This window comes from Chionomys nivalis, chromosome 3 (assembly GCF_950005125.1).
Source record: "Chionomys nivalis chromosome 3, mChiNiv1.1, whole genome shotgun sequence".
Lineage (NCBI taxonomy): Eukaryota > Metazoa > Chordata > Mammalia > Rodentia > Cricetidae > Chionomys > Chionomys nivalis.
In genome coordinates this window covers 103,981,364-104,000,646 of record NC_080088.1, presented here as the reverse complement: position 1 = coordinate 104,000,646, position 19,283 = coordinate 103,981,364, and the positions used below count along the sequence as shown (strand labels likewise).

The window sequence follows — 19,283 nt, the reverse complement described above, 5'->3', positions numbered from 1 at the left end:
GCTTTACTTCTGGTTCCTTTTTCTTTCCTTACGTGTAAGAAACACTTTACTTTAAGGCTTTGTTTAGATGAGGTCTGATTTCTTGACCCCTGAGGGCAGATATTATACTATCCCCTGCTGGGGAGATGGCTCAGTCCTTAAAGCTTGTTGCGCAGATGTCAAGTCTTGGGTTCAGTCCCCAGAACCCACAGAAAAGCTGGCATGATGTCCACCTCCATGCACATGTGGGCATGCACTCTCCCCAATATATATAAGCATTACACATAATAAAACTAGATACAGATTATCATGGAGAGATGTCTCCGCAGTTAAGAGCACTGGCTGCTCTTGGAGAGGACCTGGATTCAGTTCCCAGCACCCACATGGCAGCTCACAACTGCCTATAACTTTAGCTCCAGGGGATCAGATGCCCTTTTTTGGCCTCTAAGGGCACTGTATACATGTGGTGCACTACATACATACAGGCTAAACATTTAAACATGTATAATAAAAATAAACAATAAACAGGGTTGCAGCTTTACTGAATATTGTTTCAGACAGCTAAAAACTTAAAGAACTAACCTGAATAAATACATTAGTGGTAAAGTCTGGTTTCAAATCAGAATTTTACATATCTGCTAAAAGTTTTTGTTGGGTAAGATAAACATAACTCTTAAACTTTTTTCTGGCATCTGTGTTAGGGAAAGGATTAGACATAGTCTCCTGTGGCTCAGGCTGGTCTTTAACTCACTAGATAGAGGAGGAGCTGGGTACTGAACTCAGGTTCTATATTTTAGGGTTTTTATCAAGGTTAGATTAATAAAGGTGAAATTAAACCAGTCAAAGTGTCTGAGATTTTTTTTTTAGTTACTTGATATATGTTGCTGAACATATGTGTATACTGTAGAAATTATTGAAAACCAATATAATAGAAGCAATTTGTTTTAGATTTTTGCTAATTTTAATAGGTTTTATTGATTAATGTAATTGAACATTTTCAGTTTATTAGCTGTCTATATGTGGGTTTTTGTCTCTTTCTTTCTCTCTCTCTCTCTCTCTCTCTCTCTCTCTCCTTCCTTCCTTCCTTCCTTCCTTCCTTCCTTCCTTCCTTCTTTCTTTCTTTCTTTTTTATTACGTAGATAGTGTTCTGTCTGTATGTATCCGTGCAGGCCAGAAGTGGACACCAGATCTCGTTACAGATGGCTGTGAGCCGCCATGTGGTTGCTGGGAATTGAACTCAGGACCTTTGGAAGAGGAGGCTCTTAATCCTGAGCCATCTCTCCAGCCCCATGTTTTTGTTTTTTCAAGACAGGGTTTCTCTGCCCTGGAACTCGCTCAGTAGACCAGGCTGGCCTTGAGCTCAGAGATCCGCCTGCCTCTGCATCCAGAGTGCTGGGATTAAAGGTGTGCGCCACCACCATCAGACTGTTGGTTGTGTTTTATGAACTGCCTCTTAAGTTTCTGAAAGTTTTATTGTTTCACATATTGAAGTTTTGAACTGCAGTTTGCTAACAGCAAGCCAGCATTAGTCTAGCCTCTCACTTGGCAACCCCTGACAGTCTTTTTGTAATGGGCTGGTAACTGGTAGCTTTCTCCTGTGCGCAAGACTAGATGGGATTTCCGTGAATTAAGACAGGTGTGTTAGTAATATTTCAAGGTTTCCAGGACCGTATTCAGTACAGTTTCACACGTGCAAGTTGTCTTGGCTAGATTATTTTTTACTTTCTTGAGTGGTAATTGGGAAGAATGCTGTGGCTTGAACCCATGTGATTCGAGAATGTGTTTTATGCCCACTGTGGCTTTTGGAAGGGTTTCACAATGCATCCTGGGGGGTCGAAAGTTGAGAAAGAAAAGATGGATTCCATTTTTGATCCCTCTGTAATAATGTATGCAATACTAACATGCTTAGATTTTTGTTTCTCATTTTTCTTTTACTGTGTGTATGGCATGCACGTGGAAGTCAGAGGACAACTCTGGAGAGGGTTCTCTCCTTCCACTTTGATGCAGGTTCCAAGAGTCACACTCAGCTTGCCAGACTGCCAGCCATTGGAGACTAGTGAGCCATCTTGCTAACCCCATCCTTGTCTTTTGAATTTGAATTTCATTGTCTGTCTTAGCAGTTAGCTGCATTTCAAACCAAATCCTGTGTATCTTCAAAACTTTTTTTTTCTGTTTTGCTTTGTTTTTTGCCTTTGATGACTCAGATACTGATAATCTGCAGCAGTCGTGAGCTGTATCATGATCATATAGTTCCAAAGACATCTCTAATGCAGAGTCTGGTGGCTGCCTGCAGAAGTCGTGCCTTTACTTATGCTGGGGAGAGAGGAGGACGGGGTAGGAGAACAATCACATTTTGACTGGGAATGTAGAAATCCCCATCTACAGACCTAAAAATGCTGGTTTTCACAGAATGTACGAAGCCCAGGAGTCAGGATGTCTGAGTCAGCACATCTTAGGGATACATTGCCCAATTCTAAATCAAAATCATGTGTGTTGAGGTTGCCCTGATTCACACAGTAAGCTGGAAATGAGATACTAACGCATCCCACGCCCTCTCCCCACCACTCTCTAATCCCCAGATTGTGGCACACTTTTATAAACAATGCTCCCTGGGTCACATTTCAGCTTCTCCCTCTTCCATACTTTTTTTTTTTTTAACCTTTTTAGACCTAGGAATTTGTTTGAGAATATGACCAAATATACTCCCTTCCTCAGAAATATAGGCTTATGCATACATTGAATTTCAGTGAACAGTTTCAAGTTTCCTGTTTCATAGTGTTCTTGTCAAGCTCATCCACCCTCAAGGCTTTAATTATTTTTATTATAACCCATTTGCTGATGGGGTTTTCTGAAGAGACTTTGGCTGAGCTGAAGGTTCATTGTTCCTAACTGCTACTTGGGTGCATGAAAGAACCTCATATCCAGTGTGGAGAAAAACTTACTGTCTAAACTTCTTGCTGACTAGAGAGTTAGCTGCACCTGTTCCCGTCTAGAAGAAATGCAGACTAGGTAACAGGAGTGCAGCTGTGACGGTCTGCATGCTGCATGCGTAGTCTGCCAGCCAGAGAGTTGATGCACACAGGGCAAGCCTGATGTTGTTTAAAGACCTGGTTGCTAAACTTAAGAGTCAGGATGTTGTTTGTAGCATGTTTTACATGTAGATAAAACATTCATTCACATAAATAATTTAAAAAGAAAAGCTATATAACAGCAATAATTGAAGAGGTCATGAATTTGGGAGGAGTAGGGGAGACATGGAAGGAGCTGGGGTGGGGAGAAGATGGGGTAAAGTGTTGTAAATGCAGAACTCGTGTAGGAGACCCCCCAAATAAAGATAAGTATTTCTCCTTTTTTTTTTTTTTTTTTTGGTTTTTCGAGACAGGGTTTCTCTGTGTAACAGTTTTGGCTGTCCTGGAACTCACTGTGCCTGCCTGCCTCTGCTTCCCAAGTGCCGGGATTAAAGGCCTGGGCCACCACCCCCAGCTTTGTTTCTCATTTCAAGAAAGCAAAGAGCAGCTCCAAGTATGAATGGTGTAGCCCTCGTCCACCCTAGTGAGAAAAGAGGAAGTCGTAGTTGGTGGGAAAGCAGGGGTCAGGGAGCAGAGGGCACAGTTCAAGACAAGGGGGAGCTTGCAGCGAGTGAGGAGAGCGGGTTAACGGCCGGGACCATGCAGCAGAAGCCACAGTTGGTAAAAAGCTCTTGTCAGCCTGACCCATGGTGGATGGAGAACACCTACTACTGGAAGTTGTTCTCTGACCTCCATACATACAGCATGGCACACCTGCACACACGCACACGCACACGCAGCAACACGCACGCTTCATTAGATTATTTTAAAAAGAGAGAAACTGCAGCAGGTGAGACAAAGAGTTGCTAGAGCCTGGAAGGTGCTGCTGCATGGAAGGGGCTGCTGCATGGAAGGGGCTGCTGCATGGAAGGGGCTGCTGCATGGAAGGGGCTGCTGCATGGAAGGGGCTGCTGCATGGAAGGGACTGCTGCATGTTGAGGTGTAGCCAGCTGCTTCTGCTTGTGTCTGTCTCCGTGCATGGCATTCTAGTTTGTCCAGCTCTTCACCTTAGACCACCTAGCACTGCAGATCCCATGGGAAAATTCTTGAGTGGGGGCTGGAGAGATGGCTCAGTATCTGAGAGTGGTTGCTCCTCCTACAGAGAACCTGCACATCACGCCTCCGACTCCGCTACAGGAGATCTGTACCCTCCTTTGTCCTCTTAGGCTAGACTTCTTAGAACAAAATTTACTTTTAAATATTTGGGGATTTTGTTTTTGGTTTTTGATCCTGGTTTTAATTTTTCTCTGCTCAGAGAACATACATACTATGGTTTCAATTCTTTAAATATGCTTAAAATTGCTCTGTGGCCAGCGTGTGGCCTCACGTTAATGCGAAAAAACTGTTCTGCAATTGTGATATTCTGTAAATGCCATCATATTGTTTGGTCTGATAATTCTTAGTTGATTTATAAATGTGAGAAGAGTGCTATGCTTGTGGCTTTTCTTCTTTCATTGCCCCCTGTGCTTCATGCATTTGGATCTGTGTTGCTAAGAGAAAAACTAGATAGAGCTTGAGGAATTAGAATTAGCTCTTGCCATGAGGTAGCCCCAGCACTGATGTCTTTCCTAGGAGTTGGCCTTGTCTGATAGGAGCAGAGCCGCAGTGCGGTCTGTTTTCCTCATCCTTCAAGTTTTTTAATCTGTGTCTTGATATTGAAAGTGACTGAAGTGATGGTGCTGTGGCTAATGTAGTCTGACAGTCCCTTTGTTTTGAGTGAGGTGTTGATTTCCTTATATGTATGGGAACTACTGATCTGGTTGAGCTGAATGAAATCTGCCATCAAGTGTTTGTTTCTTATATTTGAGCTGTCTATCTCTGTTCCTTTGTTTTCCTGGCTTCTTCTGAATTAATCAAGTATTTTTTAGTATTTTGTTTTATTTGCTGTGGCAATTATCTCCTCATTTTAGCTATATTTGTGTTTGTCTATTATGTTTGCTGTAGAACAAGGGCTGCAGTTTTTCTGTAAACAGACAGTTATTAAATATTTTATGCATTTTGGGCCACATGTTTTTCTTGATACAGATTTCTTCCCGGCATCTTTTCTCTTCAGCCAGATGCCTGCCTTATTAGGGTTTACTAGCTGCTAATTCTCTTAGCTAAATGTTTTGCTTTGGGAATTTTAAAATTACATTTATTTATTTTGTATGAGATGAGGTGTAAATGCAGCCCCATGCCTGGCTTTAAGTATGTGTATCTTTGTGTGTGTGTGTGTGTGTGCGTGCGTGCGTGTGTGTGTGTGTGTGTGTGCGCGCCAGAGGCTCCACCTTATTCATTGAGGAGGGTCTCTATTGAACCCAGATCTCACAGATGAGACTAGCCAGCTTAAGCCGGGCAGTGGTGGCTCACGTCTTTAATCCCAGCACTCGGGAGGCAGAGGCAGGCGGATCTCTGTGAGTTCGAGGCCATCCTGGTCTACAAAGGGAGTTCCAGGACAGGCTCCAAAGCTACAGAGAAACCCTGTCTCGAAAAACAAAAACAAAAACAAAACAAAACAAAAAAAGACTAGCCAGCTTGCTCTGGGGAATCCCTTGTTTCCATCATCCAATCACTGGGATTGCAGGGGAGACACCACAGCCGCCCAGTATTTATGTGGGGGTCATGCAAACTTAGGTCCGCATTCTTGCAGAACAGCACTTTATCTACTAAACCATCTCCTATTTCCTTCTGGCTTTTTATTAGTTTTAAATTAAATGAACCTATTTTTTATTCACTGATCCTTTTATCTTCTGGATCTAATTGGCTGTCCAGTGATGTTTTCATTTCAGACAATGCATTTTCCAGTTCTTGAATTTCCATTTCTCTTCATTATGTTCATCTTTTCATGTTCTTCAGCATGTCGGTGACACTGGCCAGAAACAGATCTCTGTGCTGTTGCCTGAGGAGTTTGTTGTCTGAGATCTCTACTCAGGTGAAGTCCAGATTATTGATGTCCCTCCGAGCTAGTACGAGATGGAGTTGAAGATTGTTACTTAAAACATTGATTTGAGGTTAACGTAGATTTAGAACTAGAGATGCTCAGAGACAGATCAGGATAGGATACACTCCGTGTGAGTTCCCTGAGAGACACTTGTCCATTGTCTTTTTGCTGCTTTGTGTATAATTTTGGAAGGTTCTAGATTGTCTCTTTGAAGGAGTGCTGAGGGATTTCAGTGAGATGCCCGAGTGGCTCCTGCATGGGATCCCAGCTGAGAAGGCAGATGACTGTGCTGTGACTAAACAGTCCTGTCTGTGAGATTCTCAGATGTTTCATTTGGGAAAAGAGTGAAGCCATAGTCAGAATCATAGTTGCTCAGGTGTTAAGCCTGGTTTGTTGCTGTGCTGACATTATCTGAAGTATCTCTGTATAAAAGGCCTCCTGTCTCCATGTCAGCAGCCTTCACAGCGATGTTGCTCATTGATTCGCAGCTGGTAAGAGACTTCAGCCATACTGCTAAGAGAGGGGCCTTCCCTTCCCACACCTGCTTAAGTTTGTCTTTCTGTCCCAGGCCAGTGCTTCAGAGATAGCCTCACAGTCAGGATTCCTGGCCGCTAGTGTAGCTGAATGGGGGCACCATTCAGTGAGCTGTCTGAGAAGATATAGAGAGCGCTAGAGGGAAACACTCAGCATTGACCTCTGGCCTCTGCATGCGTGTGCACATGTATGTACACACGAACACACTCATGTGAACATGTGTGACACACACACACACACACAAATAGGAAGTGAAATAAATACGTTTTCCCCAAACTCTTGTCTTTCTTCCTTCATTTACCTGGAGTGATCATTCAGATCCCACAGTGAGCTTCTCTGGGGTTGAACACCGCTAGTGACCCTTAGCCCAACTCTTTGTTCCCGGATGCTCAGCCACAAAATAACCACATAGAAATGGTATTAATTAAATCACTGCTTGGCCTATTAGCTCCATCTTCTTATTGGCTAGCTCTGAGTTTAATCTGTGCATCACCATGTGGCTGTGGCTTGCTGGCAAAGTTTCGTCCAGCGTCTGTCTCTGGCAGGGCTACATGTCTTCTCACTGACTCCTCCTTCTTTCTCCCAGCATTCAGTTTAGTTTTCCCTGCCTATCTCTATTCTGCCACACACAGGCCCAAGACAGCTTCATTATTCATTAACCAATAAAAGCAACCCATACACAGAAGGACTTTTCATACCACCACACGACATGTGCTGTCTAGATGAAGGACTGATTTCCTTGGGAAGTAGTCAGCTGCCTCTGCAGTCCAGCCTTCCAGCTCCTCCCTGTCACCTCTTTCCCTGCAGAACCCCCTTGGAGACAGTGCCCACCAGAGATTACTCTTGGTGTCCTTCCACACTCTTTCTGTTGTTGGAGGCAGTCTCACTGTGTAGTGCTGGCTGGCTTTGACCTTGCTACACAAACCAACTGCTCTAACTCACACAGCTCCTCCTGCCTCTTCCTTGTAAGTGTTGGCATTTTTTAAAAAAGGGGGTGTAAGGTTCTGGAAATGTGGATTCACCATGCTGCCGGGCTGGACCTTCTAGGTTTACTTAATCCTCCTATCTCAACCCAGCTCATGTGCTGCCATGCAGACTTCTGCTGTGGGGTGTTGGTGGTTGTTGTTTGTTTTGTTTTTCTTTTTTTTTTTTTTTGAAGCTAGGGTTTCATGTAGTCTAGGCTTGCTGGAACTCCGTGTGAAATTAGGATGACGTTGAACTGCCTCTGCCTCCCAAGTATTGGAGTTATAGGCATGTGTTCCTTACACCCACCAGCTGCACTGTAGGTTTTTCTTGTTTGTATTTAGATTTATGTATTTAATTCTATGTGTATCAGTGTTTTCTCGTGTGTATGTATGTGTATCACATGCATGCTCGTTGCCTGCATAAGTCAGAGGAAGGCACTGGATTTCCCTGGGACTGGAAAGATGGGTGGTTGTGAGACACCATATGGGTGCTGAGAACCAAACCCAGGTCCTCTGTAAGAGCAACAAGTGCTCTGAACCACTGAGCCGTCTCTCCAGCCCTTCCACTCTGTTTTCAAGGGATTAAAAGTATTAGGAAATGAAGCTGGGTGGTGGTGGCCTTTAATCCCAGCACTTTGGAGATAGAGGCAGGTGAATCTCTGTGAGTTCGAGGCCACCCTGGTCTACAGAGCGAGTTCTAGGACAGGCTCCAAAGCTACAGAGAAACCCTGTCTCAACAATCAAAAAGAAAAAAGAAAAAGAAAAGAAAGAAATAAAGAAAAAAATGATTTGTTCACAGGGTCAGTGTAAAAATGAAAATCCCAAAACAAGGCCTGGCTCATCCTTAAAACTTAAATTGTTCAGCTGGTGGTGGTGCCGGGAGGCAAAGACAAGAGGACCTCTGGGACTTCGAGGCCAGCCTGGCCCGCAGAGGAAGTTCCAGGACAGCTTCGGCTGTCAATAGAAACCCTGTCTTGAAAAGCCAAAGCAAAAACAAAAACAACAAACCTTGTCACATCATTCTCGTCTCTCCTGGCTCCTGTTCTTTATGTCTTTGCGTCAGTTCTTTCCTGTGCTCCTCCTGTTGGCTTTACAAAGCAGTCTGCCCTCCTTTTCTGTGTGCAGCAGGGAGCCAGCCCCTCTGTTGTGTGTTTAGGTTCTTTTAAGTCATTCACGATGTCTTCTGTCTTCTTGCACAACTGTTCATTAACCCGTCTGAAGGCTCTGGAGCCTCACACAGAGGAGCAGGTTCCAAGCCTCCTCTGCCTTCTTCTTCTGCTCTCCTTAAGTTAGGGCTGACTTTTGAAAGCTAGGTGGGTAACTACTTACAGTTGTCCCAGGAATTTTAAAGGATAGCTGTTCTCTTTCTGTCAACAGACAGCTTAGAGCTTTCAAAATTAATTGCACTAACCATCAGTGTCTAACTCTTAGAAGACCCAGCATCTATGGGGGAAGGGGACCATAGTAAACCAGTAATTTAGAAGTTTTTTTAAAGACCCGTGCTGCTGTTCATGGCACAGTGTAGAAGATGGCACCTGGTTAACTGGGTCTGATTTCCAGTTCCTGAAATACTTTCTTCAGTTCAAAAAAATCCCTAAAAATAACTTCATTTCTACCTGGCTGTGGCATGTACTCCCGTAACCAGTACTTAGGAGACTGAGTCCAGAGAGAGCCTCGGTTATATGGTGAGTGCCAGGACAATCAGAGTTGGGGTTCTGTTTTATTCTAATCTCGAACTCTACCCTAAATTTTTAAGACATAAAAAAGTCTCTGCTAGAGAGTGAGCAGTGTTTCCACTAAGTTTGTGACCGTGACTTGTAACTCCTTAAACACAGCCATTTTCTAAAGCAGGGAGACAAAACCAGACTGACTCCCCTCTGCTGCACCTCTCATCCAGATCGGAGGGGCTACCCAGTCTAGAGTCAGGCAACTCAAGGGACAAACCAGCCTGTGAAGACGCCAGCCCTGACTTTCCCCTCTAGCCTCTCCTGTGCACATTGCAGGAGCAGGGCCGTGGAAAGACAAACAGAACCGTAGAAATGTCCAGGTGAGGAGGCTGGAGGGGTGGCTCTGCCATGAGGTTGCATGGTTAAGAGCACTGGCTGCTCTTCTAGAGAACCTGGGCTCAATTCCCAGCATGCTCAAAGTGGCTCAGAACCATCTGTAATTCCAGTTCTCTGGACTCTGAAACCTTCTTCTGGCCTAGGTGGGTATCAACTATACACATGATACGCAGACTTACATGCAAACAAAGCACCCATACACACTAAAAATTTTAAAGGTGATAATTAGCAAAAATTCACGCACATGAAACGCAATGGAGGGATAGCCAATGAGTAATAGATGCCCCCAAAGGAGAGGACAGGGTAATGGGAAGCTTTCTGAGCTGGCCGCGACCTGGCAGGTGCAAGCTCTCACCATTCTGAGAAGCACTGTGAAAAGGCGGCAGAGCCTGGATAGAGTTTGGTAGTGTTTTTAAATTTCAAGGATCTTGGGCAGCTGCTACCAAGGAAAAGAAATGGAGGGAGGGGGGGTTGTCAGCAAATAGAAATAATACTGGCTGCAGTGTTCTCACTTGTGATACTACATGTTAGCCGACAGCAGACACGGCAGTGATTGCTAGCTGCACATGTAATTTCTTACTAGCGTTTGAGTAGCTTGTACATGCCGTGTTCCTTAGCATCTGGTTTCTTTTCATTCATTCATTTTCAGAGTGGGTTGTGTGTGTGTGTGTGTGTGTGTGTGTGTGTGTTTTGAGACAGAATCTGGCAGTGCAGCCTGAATTATTCAGGAATTCACTATATAACCCAGTCTGTGCTCAAACCCACAGTCTACTGTCTTAACCCTTTGAGTGCTGGAATTGCTGATGTGTGACACCAAGCCCTGTCCACTGCCTTTTAGAATTTTTATTTTTAGATTTTTGAATTTTTATGTGAGTAAGTGTTTTGCATGCATGGATGTCTGTGCACCACTTGAGTGCAAAGTTCAGAAGGAGTTAGATCCCCTAGGATTGGTGATTGTGAGCCATCATGTGGATGCTGGAAACCAAACCCAGGACCTCCGTAATAGCAACAAGTGCTCTTAACTACTGAACCATCTCTCCAGGTCCTCCATTGCTTTTTAAGTAGTCTAGTGATATATCTGAGTAGGAATAGCACCTGCTGCAAAATAGTATCTTCTAAACATGGCAGGGATGCTGCCCAATGAAATCTCAGCAGTAGAGTTTCCTAAACAGGATTTGCATGGTGATCACACCAGTCAACATGCCAGTGTGGTTAGGGGAAATTTACTAAGGTCCTGCCCCCACTAGGTAGAAGAGCTCCAGCCAATCATTGGCTACTGAGGTAGGGATCTGTTTTCGCCAGGGACAGGCCCCTTGCTGTGTTATCCAATCCCAAGTAGTCAGCCCTAAACATATGTTCATACAAGCAACACTAAATGGACTTAGGATTTATACATACATGCATGCACACATATATATCTCCCTAGCCGTTCCACAAGAATAGTAGAGCTGGGCCAGGATACCAGTCTTAATATGACAGTTAACTAGTTCTTTGGTATTCAGCGTTCATAGCAATGTGTCTATCATAGTCCTCTGTAGTGGGAAGCCACTTGCTGGTTCCCGGCCGCACAGACTCGCAATAACTACACAGAAACTGCATTAATTAAATCACTGCTCAGCCTATTAGCTCTAGCTTCTTATTGGCTAGCTCTTCTATCTTAATTTAACCCAATTTTATTAATCAGTGTATCGCCATGTGGTTGTGGCCTACTGGCAAGGTCCCAGCACATCTGTTCCAGGCTGAGACTACATGGCATCTCCTGACTCCACCTACTCTCTCTGTGTATCTTTTCCAGCCTGGCTATATTCTGTTAAGCCATTGGCTGAAAGCAGCTTTTTTATTCATTAACCAATAAAAGCAGCACGTGCACAGAAGGACTTCCCACACCAGTCCTCGACAAGCATGATCCAGCACACTCATCATGAACTGTCATCTTCAGAACCCTATCCTGGGGGCTAGAGAGGTGGTTTCACAGTGAAGAGCACTGGCTGCTCTATCAGAGGACCTAGGTTCAATTCCCAGCACCCACATGGTGACTTAGAACTGCCTGTAACTTCAGTTCGGAGGGGGTCTGATACTCTCTTCTGGGCTTCATAGGTACTACATGAATGCCGTACACAGACATACATGCAAGCAAAGCACCCATACACATACATTGAAAACAAACAAACTATACAGACCAGGTTTGCATTGAACTCACATATTCTCTTCCCTTTCTACCTCCTAAGTTCTGGAATTAAAGGCATTTGTCACCATCCTGGGCCTGAAAATCCAAGTCTTAACGATAACTTTCATAAGTTGTTACTGCTTACTGTGATAAGGAAGTTTCTATTTTATATGGACCATGTAGTCCCTATTAGTCACTCATCTGCATCCAACAGTTAGGGCACTGTAACCTTTCTTTTTGTATTAAAGATATGTTTAGAGTGGATTTTCGTGCTTCTGAGCTGATTAATGCATTTTCTTCACAATGGTGGGAAGCATTAACATCATTCCCACTGCTTCCAGACAGGACAAGACTGTTGAACTTTCTAAGAACCCAGTCTGTGATGTGCACAGCTGCCAGAACACTTAGATGAGAACATGTGAACACGCATGTCACCAGCTGTTAGACAGCATTTCTGTTTGGGCGATAAGGAGTCTCTCTGAGTCACACAAGCCCAGAGGGACTGGAAATGTAAACTTCAAAGCTAGCTCCTTCCTGTGTTGTCATTCCTGGCTAGAGTTGTGTTTTCTCTACGTGTGAAACTACTAAGTCATAATTCCCCAAGGGAAAGTGATAGAAACAATGAATTGTATTAATGGTGAATAGCAGGCAAAACATGTCCTGTTGGTGAGGGTCTGTCAGGAACTGAGACTTAAAATCAATCCAGTTCTGTACAAAATTATGTTTAAGCTAATTTTGGCTGGAGACCTGTCTCCTCACTCGTCCCCAGACCCAAAGGAAGAGCCAAACTCAAGTCCCTGTCCTTTCCTTCCTGTGTGTTTTCCCTATCCAAATTGCTGGCTTCTCTGTGTCTAATTCCTTCAGCTAGTTGTGGGTTCAACCCCCTGATTCAAGGTAAACTTTACTCAACAGTGTCGGATATCACAGTGTGATCAAATTTCCTGAAACAGAATCTAGTATCAAATTCCTTCTGTGTTTGTTTGTTTGTTATTCGCCATTTAGAGCATTTCTTTGTGTGCTCAGAAGCTATCTGGTGACTAGTCAGAATCCGTAGGTTCTTGTCACAGTAATTCTGAACTTGGCAGCTGTCAGACTCTGTGTGCATGTGTGAATTTTTGAGACAGGGTTTTTCTGTGTTGCCCTGGCTGTCCTGGAACTCATCCTGTAGACTAGACTAGCCTTGAACTTACAGAGATCTGCTGCCTCTGCTTCGTGAGTGCTGGGATTAAAGGCGTGCGCCACCACGCTGGTGTCAACCTTTTTTTTTTTCAACTTTTTTTAATAGACTGCTTTTTCATTCTTTATGACATTAATAGTTCTACTTAAAACCAAAAAACCAAACAGAAGCAAAACTACTGCAAACTGTTGAAACAAACATTTTTATACTTAAACAGAGGGTATATATGCATTTTAGTAGCATTTATTTATTTATTTGTTTGTTTGTTTGTTTGTTTGGAGAGAAACATAGGTTCTCACTGTGTAGCCAAAGCTGGCCTCAAACTCAAAATTTTTCTGCTCCTGCTTCTGCCTTTCAAGTTCTGCATACCAAATATGAACCTCCCCAACCAGCAAACAATAACTTGTCAACATTATGCCATTGAGTTAATTTGGTTATCTGATTTTTCCTATTTAAATATATATACAAAGAAGTATACCTAGCATATCAATAAAAGATCACACCTCATAATACTACAAAATTAAGACAGTGTATTTCTTAGGATCTGTCTCCCCCGATACACACTGTCATGATTATGTGTTGAGATTCATCTATGTCGTTAGTGGTATAACAATTTATATTATTTTCAGTGTAGAGTATACAATATATGCATTGACTGTGTTTAATAATTTATTATTATTTAGTGACCCTCAGGATTAAAACTAGGATATCATACACATTAGGATATTACAATACCAATGAGTCACACCCATTTTTAGACAGGGTGTCATTGTGTATCCCTGGCCAGCCTGTATCTTGCTATATAGACCAAGCTGCCCTCAAACTCAGAGAGCCACCTGCCTCTGCTTCCCAAATGCTGGGATTAAAAACATGCGCCATCACATTCTGCCTATTTGGAGTTTTTTTGAGACTCGGTGTCAAGTAGCCTGTGCTGACCTTGAACTCTCTGTGTAGCTGAGGCTGGCCTTAAACTTGAGATGCTCCTGCCTCCACCTCCCAACTGCTTGGATTATAGGTGCCCATCCCTGTGCCTGTTTTACGTGTCCATTCTGAGTGTGCTGTTCCTCAGGACTGCTTTTGTCATACTGTATCTGGAAGTTAGGGTTTGTTACAGTGTATGCCCTTATGTAAAACTTTATTGTCCTAATTATAACTACTTAATTAGTTTAGCACAAATTTGTGGGTGTGTGTGTTCGTGTATGCATACACACTGGATTAGTTACTTTCAATTGCTGTAACAAAACACCAGTACATAAGAGAAAGCATTAATTGGGCTTAAGGTTTCAGAGGGCTGGAGTCCATCATGAAAGTCGGCACGGCAGCAGCAGCAGCAGGCGTGCTGGCACCGGAGCACAGCTGAGAGCTCATTTCCCAGTCCACAGACAGGAAGCAGAGACAGCACAATGGAAATGGTGTGAATTTTTTGAAATCTTAAAACCTGTCCCAGTGACTCGTCCTCCAACAAGGCCACTCCTTCTAACCCTTCTGAAACAGTTCCGCCTGCTGGGTGGGGGGCGGGGAACCAAGTATTCAAACTTATGTGTGTGGAACCAGGATGTAGCTGAGTTTGTAGAGTGCTCACCTGGTACGCCCAAAGCCCTGGATTCCATCCCAGGACTGTATAAACCAGGCACAGTGATTCAAGCCTGAACCCCAGCACTGCCACAGTGGAGACAGGCAGGAGGAGTGGGAGCTCAAGGTGATTCTCGGCTAAATAATGCATTTAAGGCCACTCTGGGATGGCCTTGTCTCACAAGAGGAGATCTATGAGCTTTAAGTAGATGTTACTCTAAGAATCATCTAATATTTCTTAAATAGGCTTTTTGGGCAAACTGAGAAAACTGCTGTTGGCTCAAATCCAGGATTGTAACTGGAGAACTGATGGGCAGCCAGGAGGAGCGCACTCCTAACCAAGCTCTGGCACTTGATTGTGTTTCCTACCCGACATGGCCCGCCCCTTCCCAGCCAGACAGCCCAGGAGCACTGGGGCAGCTGCTGCCACGGAGTCTGAGTGAGTTAGCTCTCACTGAGTTCTGTTTCCCTCGCTGGCCCTGAACTGGCAGGTCGCTCTCTCATGAGTGAAGCAGCAGCCCAGTGGCTGTGATGTGCACCAGGAGGCTCCCGTTTGCTTAACTCACTCCTGCTCTGTTCTTTCCAGGTCTATAAAGGAGAATTTCAGCTACCTGACTTTCTGAAAGAAAAGCCCCAGGTACCGTACGTACACCACTTCTCCTTCCTCTTCTTTTCTGTAAGAGCTGGCTCTTCCACAAAGTAAGCTTTGGAAAAGACAATGAAGTATAAAAAATGAAAACAAGAAAATAAAATCCAAGTGTGCTGCTTTGTACCCGTAATGCCAGCCATCAGCTGAGAGGAGAGGATCAGCACAAATCCAAGGCAGCCTGGGCTACATAGTGCAGTTCCAGGCCAGCTCCCTTCTCAACGTGCCAACAAGCAGATAAGTAAGGGAAGTAGAAAAGACAGTGACCTGTGCTGGCGGTAACGAGCGGCTGGGATTTGAGAGAGTTTAGGGTCTTCCGGAGCTAGGGAAGCGCACACTCAGCCACACAGATTTCACATGGGAATGGGGAGAATGCCTGAGCATCTACTTTGCATTAAGATGCAAAGTAATAATAATAATAATAATAATAAGTACCTTTGGTATTTTTGTTATATTCATGTTTGAGGTGTTTGAGCTGTCCTCACATTGGAAACTAAAAGACCTATGATACATAATGCACACAGCAACTGGCTGTTAGCAAATGTGAGAGTCCAAAGCCTGTAATCCTTGTTTTTAAAAATAAATGAAACCAGCCAGGCAGTGGTGGCGCACACCTTTAATCCCAGCACTCAGAAGGCAGAGGCAGGCGGATCTCTGTGAGTTCGAGGCCAGCCTGGTCTACACAGTAAGTTCCAGATCACTCAGACTACATAGTAGGACCCTGTCTCAAAAACAACAACAAAAAGAAACCAATCTATAATTACAACTGTAATGTTTCAGCTCACTTGCATTCCATTTTTATGTCCAGAATTGGAGGAAAACCAAGATTATCGTGGTGGTTGTGCCTGGAGTAGCACAGCGTGTCCTGTGGTCCCCTGTCACTTGTGTAACAGCTGGGAGAAGAGGCATCACTGCCTGTCATTAGCCTTGCTGTTCTGCATGGGCTGAGGCATCCCATCTCTAGGGTGCTGCTGTCCATACTGAACTCAGTTTCTAAAAGTGTTTGAGTTAGGATTGCAGGGGAAACATTGCCTTTTGCGTCGCATGCAGCAAGCCTGGAGTAAGCAGGCCTCCTCTGGAGCTCCGTGACGCTGTCTCTCACCAGGAGTGAAGGCCGTGCCCGACCTGACCACTCTCAGTTACCAGCCGTCCGGAATGATGTGTGGTACCAGAGGGTCTCAGAGTGCATTCAGGGCATATTCTTAGCAGTGTCTGTTTAACTCTTTCCCATTCTTTTCATGTATTCAACAATTGTTGCTAGGGGTCTGCTAGGAGTGAGAAATTAGGATATGTCCGCAGGAGTTGGGAGAAACGGAGCCTTCTCAAGGAACTCAAGGACCTGATGCTTGTATAGAGGGAGAGCAGGGCCAGGCCCAAAGTGTGCATGACATCCCAGAGCCCTGGGTGGATTCCCGAAGAGGCCATTACTCACAGCCTTGGAAATTGCCAGAAAGCAATCTAAGAGGCAGAATAAACTTGAAGAAACCAAGAAAGGGGATTTGAGACCGAAACTGACAACTTCCCTGTGCTTCAGCACACACCCAGTAGCTCCAGATGGAGAGGGGGTGGGTAGAATCATGCAAGAGAAAGTCCCCGAACTTAGAGGGGAAGCCGTCTTCAGTCATAGAGACATGGTCGTGAGTTTAAAGATTGATAGAGTGCAGGACAGTGGCGCATGCCTTTAATTAATCCCGGCACTCGGGAGGCAGAGACTCGTGGATCTCTGAGTTTGAGGCTAGCCTGGTCTATAGAGTGAGTTCCAGGACAGCCAGGAATACTCAAGAAACTCTGTCTCCAGTGGGGGGGGGGATGATAAATTACACATCAGAGTTGAGAATATTTGCTTATTAAAACTTGCCGTAGCTGGATATAGTGGCACACGTCTGCTTCCCCAGCACTGGGAAGTTGGAGGCAGGAGGATTATATGCTCAAGGCCAGCCTGGGCTATAGAGCCAGACCCTATCCTAAACAAGCAGAAATAACAAATAACGCTAGAGTTGGTGCGGTGGCTCAGACGGTAAAGGCATTGCCCCCCAGCCTGTCAGCCCGAGTTTGATCCCACATAAAGGGGGAAGGATGAACTGACTCCTGCCATCCACATACATGCTGTGGTACGCACTTCCCCACAGAGCATTCACGCAAACACCCGTCTACACAAAGCTAAGTAAGCAAATGAGGAATTTTTAAAAATGAATGCCAGAGTTGGGTATGGTGATACACCCTTGAACTCAGCACTTGGGAGACAGAGGCAGGTGGATTTCTATGAGTTCAAGGCTGGCCTGGTCTATATACAGAGTTCTAGGCCGGCCAGTGGTACATAGTAAACCCTGTCTCAATATAGTAATCTAATATTAAACTTACAATTATTATTCTTAAGTGTATGCCTATTTTTCCTGCATGCATATCTGTGTACCTCATGCATGCCCGGTGCCCACAGAGGTCAGAAGAGGGTGTCATATCCCCTGGAACTGGAGTTAACAAACCTTTGTGAGCCGGCCTGTGCGTGTTATGAATCAAACCTGAGTTCTCTGGAAGAGCAACAAATGTACTTAACCACTGAGACGTCTCTCCAACCCAATAATAAAATTGGTTTTTGTCTTTTGAGACAAGGCCATTTTATTATGTAATGCTCGCTGTCCTGAACTCACTGTGTAGACCAGACTGACTTCGAACTCATAGAGATATGACTGCCTCTGCCTCCCAAGTGCTGGGATTAAAGGCGTGCACCACAATGCCCAACTCCAAAAATAAAATATCTAAGAACTGCCGGGCGGTGGTGGCGCACGCCTTTAATCCCAGCACTCGGGAGGCAGAGGCAGGCGGATCTCTGTGAGTTCGAGACCAGCCTGGTCTACAAGAGCTAGTTCCAGGACAGGCTCCAAAACCACAGAGAAACCCTGTCTCGAAAAACCAAAAAAAAAAAAAAAAAAAAAAAAAGTCCAGCAAAATATCTAAGAACTATAAATAAATGGTAGGAAACAAGCCTTCAGGAGGACAATATTTTTAAAAAACAATAGTAATTTGTAGAATATAGAGAAGTCTTGTAAGGCAATAAGAAAAAGCTTTTAAATGCCTTGATACGCACTCACTGAGGTGACTTTATTTCATCTTTCCCACAGACACATTTAGAACATGGAAGATTGTGGTTTCGGGGCTAGGTGCCTTAGTGGTTAAGATTACTGGCTTGCAGAGGAGCTTTGTTCCGTTGCCAGCACTCATGCCGAGGGATCTGACACTCTCTTCTGACCCCTTGGGACATCACACTCACATGTATGTACTCTTACACAGGCAGAAAGACACACACATACACACATGTTAAAAAATAGAAATATTGAAAAAGTGTGCTATAGCAATGGATCAGCAGTTAAGAATGGTTGCCCTCCCAGAGGACCCAGGTTCAGTTCCCAGCCTTCATGTGGCTGTAACTCTATGTCCAGGGGATCTGATACCTTCTTCTGGTTTCTTCAGGAACCAGGCATGCACATGATGTGTAGACATACATGTAGGCAAAATACCCATACACATTAAATAAATAAGCAAAATTTAAAAGAAAGATTATGGTTTAATTAAGAAATGGGTCCAAGTGTGGGCACATGCTTGTAGTATCAGTACTTGTGAACTGGAGGCAGAAGCATCAAATTCCAGGACATCTTCAGCTACACAGAGTGTTCAAGGCCCTGTGGGTTACACGAAACCCTGTCACAAAAAAAGAAACAGAAACTTGATAAGCTTGACAGCACATACTGGTAATCCCAGAGTGAGGAGGCAGAGGCAGGGGGACCACTGCAAGTTCAGCCAGCCTGCTCCACATAGTGGAGTTCAAGGTCAGTCAGAAGTGAGGAGGTACAGGGGCTGGGTCTTGGAGGGCCCCAGAGACACTGCGTGTCCTGTCCCTGTGGAGTCATGCCCACACTCCCTGTGCTCGTTCCTATGCGAATAGCCAAAAGCTCCAGCATTTGACTTGAGGCCAGGCTGACTGGAAGGTTCTGAAAGTGAGCCCATCCTGTCATCTCGTGTCCCCACACAGACTTATGTGGGACTCGTGAGGAACAAAGGCATCCTTGTTACTCGGGTGATGCCAAGGATTTAGTCTGTCCCTGGAGTGTGGGAAAGGCCAGTCCAGTTTCTTTCCTTAGAACAGTTACAGGCTGAGTTTATCTAAAACTCTGAGCAGACGCTGTTAATGGGTCTG

At 44.5% G+C, this 19,283-nt stretch overlaps 1 protein-coding gene across 2 annotated transcripts in view; it reads left to right on the top strand.

The window, feature by feature from the left end:
• Positions 1–19,283, top strand: part of Tpst1 (tyrosylprotein sulfotransferase 1) — a 56,669-nt gene that overhangs the window by 35,611 nt on the left and 1,775 nt on the right. Inside the window, exon 4 of one of the 2 annotated variants that reach the window (XM_057765753.1) lies at positions 15,032–15,082. The exons of the other annotated variant lie outside the window; for it this stretch is intronic. Coding sequence (XP_057621736.1) covers positions 15,032–15,082 — 51 coding nt within the window. The remainder of the gene's footprint in view (positions 1–15,031; positions 15,083–19,283) is intronic. 2 annotated transcript variants of the gene reach the window in all.